Here is a 13222-nt window from a genome sequence, read left to right as displayed (position 1 = left end):
ATCGTGGAAGCTACAGCTGCCTCTCTTATTTTGATATAAGAATAGATCATTTATCATCAGATCTTTTTCTGAATAATGTTTTCTTTTGCATAAAGACTTGGGAGTAGAACTAGTCAGCTGTGCAACTCACATATACGTTTCCCAGGTTGCACCTGTGTGCCTTCTGGCACCGTGGAGTCCGCCTGCAGTGACAGCTGGTGTCACTGCAACCCTCAGACTGGAGGCTGTCCTTGCAGGGAGAACGTAGTCGGCCACGACTGCGACCAGTGTGCTCCTGACCACTGGAATCACGGCCAGGATGGAGGCTGTGAGCCCTGTAACTGCGACCATCAACATGCCCTGGGAACTGACTGCAACGTGGTGAGGAAGAGTGCGGAACCCTGTAAAACCTGAAGGTGCTGATGAAGATCCTGACAGAATATGCTCTGCTCAGGTTACAGGTCAGTGCCGCTGTCGCCCTGGATTTGGAGGCAAACACTGCACCGAGTGTGAGCAGCTTCACTGGGGAAACCCACAGGAGGGGTGTCGAGGTAACTCATCTTGTGACAGAATGTCTGAAAATTACTCCACTGGAACCAGGAATGAGAGTGTGATGAATAAAACCTTTACTTAGAGCAATGATCATGCAACTGCTTCACTGTTTCACACACAAAAAAAACTTTTTATTTCTTTTAAATCATTAATTCGTTGCCTTTCGTTTAAGTTAAACATACATTAATATTATTTCAGTAACATATTGTGGATAATGCGAACTTCTAAGACTTTTTGTCAGCTGCAGCTCCTAGCTCTCAGCCACTACTACACCATCTTGAAAAGAATTGACTCCAAAAGTCACTTAGTTGTAGATATATATGCAGTGATTACTTTCTGGTTCATGTAATATTTTTGCTAACACTACAGACAAACAAAAACACAGGCATGATAAAGAATATTTCCTTCTGCTCTCCTCCTCTCATTCAGAGTGTAACTGCCACCCGCTGGGCTCAAAGACTGCTCAGTGTCACCGAGAAACAGGTGACTGCGAGTGCCGAGAGGAAGCGACGGGGCGGTACTGCGACCAGTGTGCGCGTGGCTTCACGGGTGTCTTCCCCAGCTGTGTCCAGTGTCATCCGTGTTTCCAGCTGTGGGACGACCACCTGTGTCAGATTAAAAGGGACTTGGAACACATCAACTCCATTGTGAAGAAGATCCTGGAGAGTGGGGTCTCGCCTGGACTCGGGGACGCCCTCATCAAGGAGCTGGAGAGGAAGCTGAATCAGGTGCGGGATCTGATTGGTACAGGGGACACAGACGAGATCCGCCAGCTGATCGAAGAGAGCATCCTTGACCTCAGGTGGGCAAATCACACCTGTTTGTAGTCTCACTAACATTCAGTTTTTAAATAATATTAATAATAATAAACTCCCTGTGTTTCAGTACTGAGATTCTCCTCACTAACAGAAGTCTAATGAACATCAGCCAAGAGTTAAACATTACAGAAAGACAGGATGAGGAGTTAAAACGCGCCCTGAGTGATTTAGAGAAAGAGCTGAGAGACATTAACGCGACCGTGGCTCACAAACAGCAGCTGCTGGAGGACTACCTCACCTCAGGGTTTGCAGGTAACAATCTCAACCTGTGAAGCTTCAAAAATACCACAAGCAACAAACTGCACAAGATGTAGCTGTTTTCATTTTCTGTTTTCTCACAGATCAGTTCGAGAAAATTAAGAAGTTCTACCGGGAGTCGCTGCAGGCTGAGAAGAAATGCAACGGCTCGGTGTCGGGTCCTGACAGTCCCGTGGAACAGTCCAACGGTACCCGCGCTCGCACTGACAAGCTGCTGAATGCCCGAAAAGACAAGTTCCTCCAGGTTCTGGCTGCTCAAAAGAACTCGTTAAATGAGCTGCAGAAAAAAACTCAACACCTTGATGAGAAGGTTCATCACCTCAGCCACAAGGTGAGCACTGCAGTGTTGCAGATTCATTTATTTTAAAATTTCAGTCAATTTTGTTTTTTTTATTAAGGCGGTCTAAAAAAAAAAGAAAGAGCTATTTTTGGTCTACATAAAGAGTGCAATAAGATTAATTAAATTCATTTTGGCATGTGATTCATCTAAATAATGTAAATAATCAGAGAGCTTGTAGATTTCAAACGAGTCTCTTCCCTTCAGTTCAGGTTTCTAAACGTTCACAAGGCTTCACAAGTTCTTTGCTTGCAGTCTTGTGGCTTCAGTTTTTAACATGTACACAACATTTTTAGGACAAACTTTCTATCAAAATAGTCACAAAGTCATTGCGGCGTCTCAGGCGTCTTTAACTTGTGTCAAGACACAATGCCAATGATAAACAATAATTATAAATAAAAATAAATAAAATTTAAAATAGTCTAAATTTTCTTGACTTCATTTAACAAATGTACTCCTTCAGATTAAATCATAAAAATGGCTGCCAAGGTGGGAACAAGGTGAACCAAGGCGAGTGCGATGTGTGCAGTGAAGTAATGTACACACAAAGAAGCTGTGATTTCCTGCACAAAACACAGCCACACGTTTCACTGTTTGGCTGATAGCAGACGCTCAGAATTCAGTGAGAGTGCCATGGAGAATTTGCATATTTTCTTGAAATAATGAGCCGCCAATTTGTCTCCAGCAGTGGCAGCCCCGTGAGATACTTCCCTAATATGTGATGTGGGTCTGCTGTACTGAAACTTCAACAGAAATATTCTGAAAAAATGCATTAATGCTTACATGGATGAGCTATTGCCAAGCTGTATGACAAAAGGTTTTAATGTATGTGAATAATATAAGACTTGTTCATAAGCAAATAAAGTCCAGCTGCACTAATGCACATATTATATGTATTATAATTTATTATATATATATATATATAGAGAGAGAGAGAGAGAGAGAAAAAAAAAGTCTGATCAGCTCAATTAATCTGATCTGCATTCTGTCTTTTAAGGTGTGTGGTGGTCACGGCAATGCCAGCGTCAATGGCAGCTGCCCTGAGAGCCAATGTGGCGGCGCAGGTTGCCGTGACGATCAGGGTAACCACGTTTGTGGTGGAAAGGGGTGCAACGGGACGGTGAGCACGTCTCTGGCAGCTTTGAAGGTCGCCAAGAACGCCTCAGACGGTCTGAACGCCGCGAACAAGGAGCTGCAGGAAGTCTCGAAGAAGGTGCTGCAAGTTTCTGTTAGTGGTTCTGCTGGGACTGGAGACATTTATTTGTCCACTTGACAGTTTTGTCTTTCGTGTCCAGCTCCAGGATGTAGCTGCCCTGATGAAGGATGTGAAGAACCTGATGATGACTGCGCTGGAGAAAGCCCAGAAGAAGAAGGAGTATTTTGAAAAGAACAACAAGAATCTTAAAGATTTCATAAAGACTATTAAAGACTTCCTTACTGGTTTGTGTTATTTTTTTTTTTGTTTTTGTTCAATTTGAATTATATTCTGATGCTTCATGTGTTAAAACTGTTGATTTTTTTCTGTCCTCCAGAGGAGGGAGCAGATCCCGACAGCATCCAGAAAGTGGCAATGCAGGTCATGGAGATCAAACTGCCCTTCAACAGGACCACTCTGGATAAAGTCATCAGGAAGATAAATGACAGTCTCTCCAACCTCACCAACGTAGGGACGGTTGTAAATCAGACCTCTCAGCTCATCGAAAGCGCTCAGGAGCTGCTTGAAAAAGCTAAAGAGGCCAAGTAAGAACAATGTTTCTTATTAAAGAAATTAAATTTATATATGAATATGTTGTCAGTGTCTTCTCTAAATCAGAAACAGATTCACAAAGAAAAAAACCCGACTACTAACCTGTAAAGTTTTAAAACTGGCTTTAGAAATGAATATTGTGTTTCTCGCTTAGGTTTTTTGTATTTATAATTTATTTGAACATAAAATTTTAAAAAAGAGGAAGGGGCTGCATGCAGAATAAATAAACAATCTAAAATCTGGAAATAGATAAACAACAAGCAAGGTTTAAAACTCAGTGGAACATCTCATGGCACACCAAAATTTAGCTCAATATCTAAAAATCTGACTTAGTTATAACCATTTTTGTGTTTGCTGAGGTTGATTAGCTGCAGTGACAATCTTGAGTAAATATATCCTGTTGTTTGAACCATTTAAAGGCTAATAATGACTTTGTACCATTTCAGGTTGTAATTCTTGATGTTACTAACCTTTTGAAAGAAACACTAAAATACTCAACCTGTGGAAAGTGTGTGTCTACTGACACCAAGTGGCCACAATCAGTTTAGCACATTTTAAAGTATTTTCTATAACTCAGTGTGCTTGTCTGTTAGCAGATAAACCACTGGAGAAATGTTAATGAAAATCACAGAAAGTAACTATTGGATGTACATCTACAACTGATTAACTATTGGAGTCGATCTAAATCAAGGTGGCTGCCACATCTAATCAACATTAGCCGACACAAAATGGCTATAACTCAGCTTAAATTTGGTGTGGTTGTAGCTGAAAGTCATTCAGAACTCGTACTCTTATGATCTTAGTCTTATGATGAGATCTTAGTTCCTTAAATTCTTTCAAAAAATGGTAGGCCTTTTATTTTTTTGCTTTTTTATTACCATTTAAATTGCCAGTTTTGATTCTATCCAGATAGTAATTTGTGTTAAATTTCTAAGGGTTTAGTGATTGTTAATCAAAGATCTATAATCAAAGTAATAAAAAGGAACAAAACATCTGTTTTTGTTGGTGGTCCTGTACAGGAGCCGAGCAGAGTCCGTAAACGATCTTGTGAATAACACCAAGCAGGCGCTGAATGTGTCAGAGGAGGCCATAGAAAAAGCAAGGACTGCCCTGAAGGAGGCCCGTGACAATCTGAACATCACGAATAACGCCACTGCAGAGGTACAGCATTACTGAACCCTGGTTCTGTGGGCGCTATATGCTCCCAGTAATCTGTAAAAATGTAGTTTTTACCTTTTATTTAATGATTAAACCCTAAAAAAGTTGATCATCTTCCTATAGATCACCTTTGTTTCCATAATTCTTCTCCTTCATTGTCGTCTAGGTGGAACAGAGTCTGCAGCAGCTTGAGGATAAGCAGATGGACATCATGATGCGTTTGAATAACCTCTCCATCGGGGTGGAGGCTCTCAAAAACAAGACGGAGATGAACAGACAGATGGCGAAGGACGCCTTAGCTCTGGCTAAGAATGCTACTCACCAGGCGACCTCACTGGACAAGGTGAATAAAAACCTGTCGGCAAGTGTGAAGCGAAGGCTGACAGTTAGGTTTTTACTTGTGTTTGTTTTCTGTACTGTTAGCAAAATATCTCATGAACAACCTGGAGAAAAATGGAATGAAACTCTCAGAAAATAATCACTGCATGAACGTCTACAGCTAACTAACTCTTGAAGTCAGTATCATCAGTCAATTTCATGAATATTGAACTAAAATTTGGTGGGTTAGTAGCTGAGAATCAACCTCAGCAGATTCTCAAATCATTAACACATCTTGCAAGATGCGGCAGCAATCGTGAAATAAAACTGTCATGAAAGGAGGTGGGCGATATGCATTCCTCCAGGGAATGCTAGGCCTTTAGTTTTAAATCTGCTCTAAGGTTGGAAGAATAACAGAAATTCGAAATGTTGTCTCCTAGAGCTTCAACAACACGGAGAAACGGTTCAATGAGCTGAAGACAAAGGTGGCGTCTATCGGTCTGGAGTCTGGAACCCTGAACAACATCCACGACAAGGTCAGAAATATGACCAAGGATGCAGAGGATCTCCTGAACAAAGCCAAGGACGGGATAAAAGAACTCGACAGTGAGTAAATCAACCTGCTTTCTGTGTCGCTTTCATGAGTGTACAGGTAATTTTTTTTAATGCAAAATGCAGGTGATAATGTTTTTGTCCGAATCTGCTTGTTTGTAGAATTTGCAAAAGCACTGGGCAGATTTTAAAAAAGCTTTTTATTGTCCATCTACGAGAGAATTACTTTTGAAGTCAATCAAATTCAAAATGGCCACCACAGCTAATCATTATTACCAAACACAAATGTAGCTATAACCCAGCCAATGGAACAGGAATTGATCTAAAGTAACCGACAACACGTACTCTGAGCATGACATCTCACAATATTGCATGAGATTGACCATAAAATTATTTCTGCTTTTACTCTCATTTTGCATAATCTTCCAACTTTATCCTAGAAGAGTTGTTGTACAGCATCTGAAAATAATCTGTAACAAAATTTAAACATCTTTGTCATTTTGTTAAACAGGTTTATCATAATATTGTCTTGGGTTAGAGGAGCCTGAGTGAGAGCTGCTAACGTATTAAATAGTCTGAGTTGAAAACCATCCAGATGAAAAATAAAAAAGGTAGCTCATTGTGCAGAAATCATTTTGCAGTTGGAGACTGTTGGATGAAATCTTGCGGTGTAATTAAACTGAAAGCTGCTCTGGATCTCTTTTCATATCGTTCCTCGTGTAGCGAAGCTCATTCTTTACACCTTTCAGGTTCTTGTGGACAACTTATTAACCTCAAAGGAAACCATTAGTAGTTTTCTCTCCTCCTGTTACCCTCGTTAAACCAAAAATCTCACTAGATTTTTAATTTTTTTAGATCTAGAGCAGAAGTTCCGGAGCAATGAGGACCGGATGCAGAAACAGCGCGATGAGCTGGACGACCTGCAGCGAAACGTCACTGCGGTGCGAGACTTTATCCGAAAACAGCTGCACTTGTACACCATTTGTTAGCGATGATGTTACATTTCTCTCTACCTACTTGCTGCTCTGGTAGAGGACAGCTATGTTTGATGAGGTGACTGAAACAGACGAATGTCGCCCAAAAACAAAAAGCAAATCGCTGCTCTGGAGAAACATCCATTCTTTCACTGTATTTCAAGTTTTACACATTACCTGTCAAGTGTTATGTCCCACTGTTGCCTCCTTCCGTTCATGTACTGTACATATTCATTACTGAATATCAACACCGTCGTGTGGTGTTTTAAAGCTACTTCAGCAAGTGAATACTCGTGGAGGATGTTTGTTTCATTTTATTGACCATAATTATTGGTTTATGTGATTTTTTTTATGTGTAATTAACTGCAGAAGAATATCAACTATGCTATCAGAAAGTTACTTTGACCAAATCTGCTTTTAATATGCTGTGTTTTGCTGTAACTTGACAACTTTACTATGATATATTTTTTGTCATTCTTTATATAAATATGTGGAAAAATTTGATTTTTAAAATGAAACATGTATTTTTTCAATTTGAAGATGGGTTAAGAGAGACAAATAAATATGATACAGTTTATCCAAATGTTTTGTGCCACACTGCATGTGATCAGTTTGTTTGCTTCTGCTTCTGCAGCAAGAAAGATGTTTTAAAGGTAATCTTTGCAAACTATGAAGTTAAACAAAAAAGGTTATTCTGAACTATATGAAATGGTGCAGTTTAAAAGGGTATACTCCATCAGTTTATATTTTCGAAATGCTCAAAGTAAGCTAAGCATTTTTATCCACACACTTCACTCAACAAATCTGACTATAAATGCATATCAACACAGCAAAATGTTCAGATTTCTCCATTCCAAATGGTTCTTTCGTGGACATCCCCATTGTTCTCTGTAGGTAAACAAACACACCTGGTAGTTGGCAGCTATTTTTTTTGCTTCCAAGTTTTTAATTTATTGACACATTAACCCTTGATATGAGAAACAAATGTGTGGATTTTATTTCTTTACGACTATGAAATGAGTACCTTTAACTAATTGCCACAAGAGGGCGCCCTACACCTTAATAAATCTTACTTTTTTTTTTTTAAAGAGAAAAAGGTTCAGATCACATTCAATTATTTATTTGTCATTTATTTCAGTGCTAACCAAATGAACTCACTCCTTTTCAGTCAGATTCAGACTTTAATCCACTTATATGTAGTTTATTGTAATTAACCATGTGCGTGCATTGAGATGGATTTAATGCCATTGTTTGGTTTTCATTTTTATACTCTGCTGCTTAAAAATGCAAAACCCAGAAGCATCAAAGCAGTTGGATTGTGAATAATTTGCTTCCACCCAGTGTGTCTCTCACTGCTACTTAGGACTAAATGTTTTTTACTGAAGCAAAATGAAAGAAATCACTGCAGAGTGTTGTAGACTTTTTCCACTTCATCATTTTGGTTTCCAGTATCTCGACTGGGTTTTCCTGCAAACTTTATCAGTTTTTTTTTTGTCAGTCACTGCAGATATCTACCTCATGTATCATCTGCATCTTATATGTTTTGGTGATTGATTTAGAATGATTCTCAGCATTTCTCCTGCTAAAATAGTGACAGTGATTTATATTTACGGAGGCAGCTTTAGTAGTTGGTCACTTTTCACTTGACTCGTTCCCTTACTGTCCTCAGCATTAATGAGCTCTCAGTTTTTATGGCCCTGAGTCGTGGTCTCTAACAAAGAGAGACTGTCCCCCAGCAGCTCAGGGAATGTGTAATATGACAGAAACTTTCATCGGGCTTTCTCCTGGAGAACACACACTGCTGGGAGGTAGACTCAAACACCTGCACCCATCAGACAGAGCTACAACTGTTAGATTAAAGTTCCTAGGAATGCAGCTTTTCATAAGCTAGGTGAATCATCTAAGCTGCTCTGAGAATGTATTAATTAGATAAAGTCTGAAAAATAGTGGTCTTTGTTTTGTCCTGCAGGTCTGTGTGGGAGGACCAGATTCCAACAAACTGTGGGACAAAAATCTGCTTTTTGTGGGAGAATGTGGGACATTATACTAACGCAGAAAGTTAGTCAAATAATGAACATACTTGGTTTAATAAACATAGTTGTACAGGCCTTAAACATTGTAAATATAATATTTCAATACTTCTTCACACTTATAATTGTTTTATTAAAAATTTCCCTGAAATCTGCATCTTTTAAACTGTGATTTTATTCCTCAAACATTTTCCCCAGCAAAGCAGCAAAAATGGCGACAGGTGCACTTGACCAGTGTGTGCACAGTTTGATTAACATTAAATCAGTTTCTATAATGGGTGCATCTTAAAGAAGTCTCTGCCCTGCAGCGCTTCCTTTTACAACCAGGTCTCCCAAATCTTTCTCAGCTCGGAAGAAACTCTGACAAATGATGAAAACAGTTTGCATATACAGAGACACCCGGTTACAATATATTAAAAGACTAAATTCTAGTTCCAGGTCACCTGTAGGAAGAGGCTGGCATCACAGGGTGCCTGAGATCTGTGTGCAGTTATGATCGGCTCATTGAGGGCAATCAAAGGAAATCTAATCCGTCCACCAGGGAGTGTGCATTCCTGCTCTAAGTCTCTGAGGCACAGACATACAGGGGATTGTTATAAAACATGTGCTGGGATCCTGTAGAAAAGCCGCCCTGCAAGAAATAAATAACATCCCTCCCTTAAGGTTGTTTGACACTTAAAAAATATATTAAAAATATGTTAAAAAACATCTTCATCATTGAATACTGTTCCTATTTTGCTCATAGCATTGTGTTTCTATTTTAATGCATGGGAAAAAATGACAAATTTATATTGTGATTGATGTTCAAGATTTTCTCTAACTTTAAAATGTTTACATTCTGCAGTAGTGCTTTAAATTTCCATCCATCCAGCTTGTTTCTCTCCAGGTCACGGGGGAGCTGGTGCCAGACTCCAGCAGTCATTGTTAGAGAGGCAGGGTATGTCCTGGACAGGTCTCAAGTCCATCACAGGGCTGATTTAATTATAATTTCACCATTTATATTAGACAGCGTCAAAATCTTTTTTCTTAGATTTTCACTCACTGTGGAAAGGGACAAATAAACAACCTACAATACGCCTCATTCACCATCTTTAGTACTTAACTGAATAGCGGTTTCAAAAAGTGTGACACTTTTGATCATCTTTCAGATTTACTAGAGAAGTACATGTTTATGTTTTTCTTTCATCAACCTTTTAAACTGTTTCATTCTGGTTTAGCGCTTATAAAGCTGTCATGTGATTCTTAACTCTACTCTTTGATTCAGGAAATGGAATACTGTCCGGTTTCTTCTTTGTATAAAGATATAAAAAAGGATCTGTATTTCAGGCAGATGTTTCAGAAAACAGATAATAATTTAAAGCAACATGCACACTTTAAATTGACGTACTACAAGAATTTAGGCCTCACAGGTAAGAAAACAACTAAAAAGGGAATTATGCAAACTGCACAAGCCAGGAAGTGAATATGGTTCTGCATTAAATTTAACAAGTTTATTTTATTTGCACAGGGTCCTAGGATGGCTTCTTGTTGTGAGTCGGTGCTGTATATATATCTGTGCCTAAGGGGAACATTTCTGACTGAGTTGAGACATTGCCCGCCTACTCTGGGATTCGAACCCGCGTCTCTCCACTAAGTGAGGCCACCTGGCTCCCGGGGGTCTCGCAGGCTCTCGCCGCCCCCGTTCCGGTAGTCCAGCCCGTGGTTTCCAGCAGAGACGCACAGGAGTCGAGGGGAAATCTCACCAGCCGAGCTCCGCTGCAGTTCGGGGAGTTCCGCAACAAGTGGTCCAAAGAGGAAACCGTCTCCTTCCGAAGCGGGACCGAAACGGTGAGTTCTGCTCCACTCCGTCATTAGAGAGCTAAGCCACAGAGCCCCACGTGAGAAAACCGGGATACTTTTTAAATGTTTAATTGTTGAACATGTTAAATGTTCATGCAGTAAAAATGATTTTTACGCAGTTGAAACTGGATGAATTTATACATGAAGTAAACTCTATCTATCTATCTATCTATCTATCTATCTATCTATCTATCTATCTATCTATCTATCTATCTATCTATCTATCTATCTATCTATCTATCGGGCGCTTTTTGAGGAGACTGACTGTTTTGTGTTTACTTGGCTGTCACAGGTCACCTGGTTGCTGTGCGCTCAGAGATGCAAGCCTCCGTCTTAATGCTCCTCTGTGGTAAGTAAACTGTACGGAGAGCTTTGAAGTCAATCCGTGTTCTCTGCTGCAGAACAAATCCTCAGAAGTGATTCAATGAACAGACGTAGAAGCTAACAAGTGTCTCCGAGAGGTCACAGGGCTTTCTTTGATTAGTCTCTGGAAAATATGGAAGCGATTACCCTTCACTGTGTTGATGTCAGCCTGTAAGCCTGAATGTCATGGCTAGAAAAGGGCAATGCTGCAAAGGTTGGACAGTTTCATCTAAGTTTAATGACGTCATAAGGTTTCAAAATGAGACAAGACAACTGCTGCAAGTAGTAACTATTGGAAACAATCTGTTTTTCTCACCCTGTTGTTTGATAAGTTTATTCTTTGACTTTATTTCTTACATACAGACGCCCTATACATTTTTTGGTACCTTTCCACACTGATCAAAAAAAAAAAAAAAAACACAACTGAGGTGACTGGCCGAAAAGCTCTTTTGTCTCTCCTGGAAACGTTGGGGCTCGCCAACATGCATTTTGGTGAAATCCAATCTGTCTTTTTGTACAGCTGGGCTTTCTGGGTCTTCTTCTATAAAACACAGTATGGTTCAAAATACAACAGATGGTGCAATCAGAAAGTGATGCACCTTGACCTCGGAGTTCAGCCTGAATGGTTTCGGATGGTTTCCTTGGCACTTTTTCTACCATCTGCACAATCTGTCTGATTAAACTGGGGTTGCATTTCTTCTTGCGTCCACATCCTGGGAGGATGGCTACAGTTTTCTCTGCTCCATGTTCAGTACGGTTCTCACAACAATACCAAACTACCCAAAAGCATCTTTGTTCTCTTTAAATTTGCTGAATGTCTGATGAAAAAGCTCTGAGTGCACCTGTGATACAAACTATGACATTTTGAAACATGACTGTCATGTAAGGATTATTAGTCTCTTTAAGAGTACCAACAAATTTGTCTGTACTATTTTATCATATCTCTGCAAAACAAAAATAATAATAATTTCTTTTCACAACTTTTGTTTAATCTATCACATACTAAAAGCATGCAGATATGCATTAGACAATTGCTTTTAACTGAATCACTTTTTATGAGAAAGAAATCACTGTTTCAATGAGAAATAAATGTATCCATGCTTATAATTGGCTAAAACATAATTTTAGCAGAAGCCTGTTATTTTTGCCTTTTTCACTCAAATTTGTCTTCCAGTTCTATTCTTGTAGCCTCTTGTATTCCTGTTTTTATGTCTGAAAAATGTTCAGGAACTGGTGTCTGAACGTGCCGGACGTTCGGCTGTGATGGGACCGCTGGCCCCTCCGTCTCTCTGCACAGAGATAAGATAGCTGGTGTTTCTTTTTTAGGGCCTCTGGTGCCCTCAGGGTCTCTGGGGCCGTCCCAGTCTGTTTCTCACCGCATCCCTGCGGGTGGTGTCACCCTGTTTATGGTCCTCCTAAAACAGGCCAGCTGAATCCACAAATAGAGCCACCCATTCCACACCTACAGTACCAATCAAGACCTCCTGAATGCACAAGTGTCCAGCATTGTGTTAGAGCAACGGTGTCAAAGTAAAGCTTAAAATAGGGTTGACACAAACTAAGAAGTCTTATTTTCATCTTTAGTGGCTGTTAGAAAACTATCTCATGAACAATCAGACAAACTTTAATGCATTTCTTACTATTTCTCACAAAGTCATCATTGCTTGACTTTCTAAAGGCGCTCAACCACAGCTAATCAACTTTAGCAAATACAAACATGGATATAACTTGTAATTTTTACAGATATTGAGCTCCAATTTGGTGTGGTAGTAGCTGAGAGTCATTCACAACACACACTCTGAGCGCTAACAGATCACGAGAGATCTTTGTTTAAAACTTTGGCATGAAAGGTGACAGGCGATATGCATTTCTTCAAGGAATACTACTTTTATTATTATATATTTTGATGGAATATTTGCATTCTTGACAGTTTTTTTAGTAAATGAATGAAAAAATTTCATTTAAAATAACCTCATGAGTGGTGTAATTAATGCCTGGGGGAGCCGTAACGTATAAAAACAGTTTAAAGAGCAACACGTCAATGTCAGTGAAAGGATTTAAAAAATAGCCAATAGAAAGAAAAGGTTCAGCAAAAACAAGAAAACCCCCTGGATGTAATAAAAGAAAAACAATGGCGGACTTTGATGTGTTTTGGAGTTTAACATTGATCAGTTGTGTCTTGAAAACCTTCCGTGCTGTCAGTTCGGTGATACGGAGCTGTCCATCTAAACTTCCAACGCCTCCGAGGACGAGCTGCTGGGTCAAAGGTCAATCCCAAGTCCCCGGGTCAAAGATGG

The 13222-nt window shown here is 39.7% G+C and overlaps 3 protein-coding genes across 5 annotated transcripts in view; all 3 read left to right on the top strand.

Annotated features, from left to right (window-relative positions):
* Nucleotides 1-7276, top strand: part of lamb2l (laminin, beta 2-like) — a 43465-nt gene extending 36189 nt beyond the window's left edge. For all 3 annotated transcript variants that reach the window (XM_017411355.3, XM_037977039.1, XM_017411356.3), the window contains exons 24-35: nt 146-360; nt 434-530; nt 961-1333; nt 1417-1601; nt 1691-1938; nt 2942-3157; nt 3240-3384; nt 3477-3684; nt 4711-4852; nt 5016-5192; nt 5608-5773; nt 6575-7276. In XM_017411355.3, coding sequence (XP_017266844.1) covers nt 146-360; nt 434-530; nt 961-1333; nt 1417-1601; nt 1691-1938; nt 2942-3157; nt 3240-3384; nt 3477-3684; nt 4711-4852; nt 5016-5192; nt 5608-5773; nt 6575-6708 — 2306 coding nt within the window. In that variant the 3' untranslated portion in view covers nt 6709-7276. The remainder of the gene's footprint in view (nt 1-145; nt 361-433; nt 531-960; nt 1334-1416; nt 1602-1690; nt 1939-2941; nt 3158-3239; nt 3385-3476; nt 3685-4710; nt 4853-5015; nt 5193-5607; nt 5774-6574) is intronic.
* zgc:103759 (U8 snoRNA-decapping enzyme) overlaps nt 1-13222 on the top strand; it is a 576073-nt gene that overhangs the window by 145800 nt on the left and 417051 nt on the right. The gene's annotated exons all lie outside the window — the stretch shown is intronic.
* lamb2 (laminin, beta 2 (laminin S)) overlaps nt 10310-13222 on the top strand; it is a 46422-nt gene continuing 43509 nt past the window's right edge. Inside the window, exons 1-2 of the mRNA XM_017411361.3 lie at nt 10310-10550; nt 10855-10911. Coding sequence (XP_017266850.1) covers nt 10881-10911 — 31 coding nt within the window. The 5' untranslated portion in view covers nt 10310-10550; nt 10855-10880. The remainder of the gene's footprint in view (nt 10551-10854; nt 10912-13222) is intronic.

This window comes from Kryptolebias marmoratus, linkage group LG8, assembly GCF_001649575.2.
Source record: "Kryptolebias marmoratus isolate JLee-2015 linkage group LG8, ASM164957v2, whole genome shotgun sequence".
Lineage (NCBI taxonomy): Eukaryota > Metazoa > Chordata > Actinopteri > Cyprinodontiformes > Rivulidae > Kryptolebias > Kryptolebias marmoratus.
This window is presented reverse-complemented; position numbering and strand designations above follow the sequence as displayed.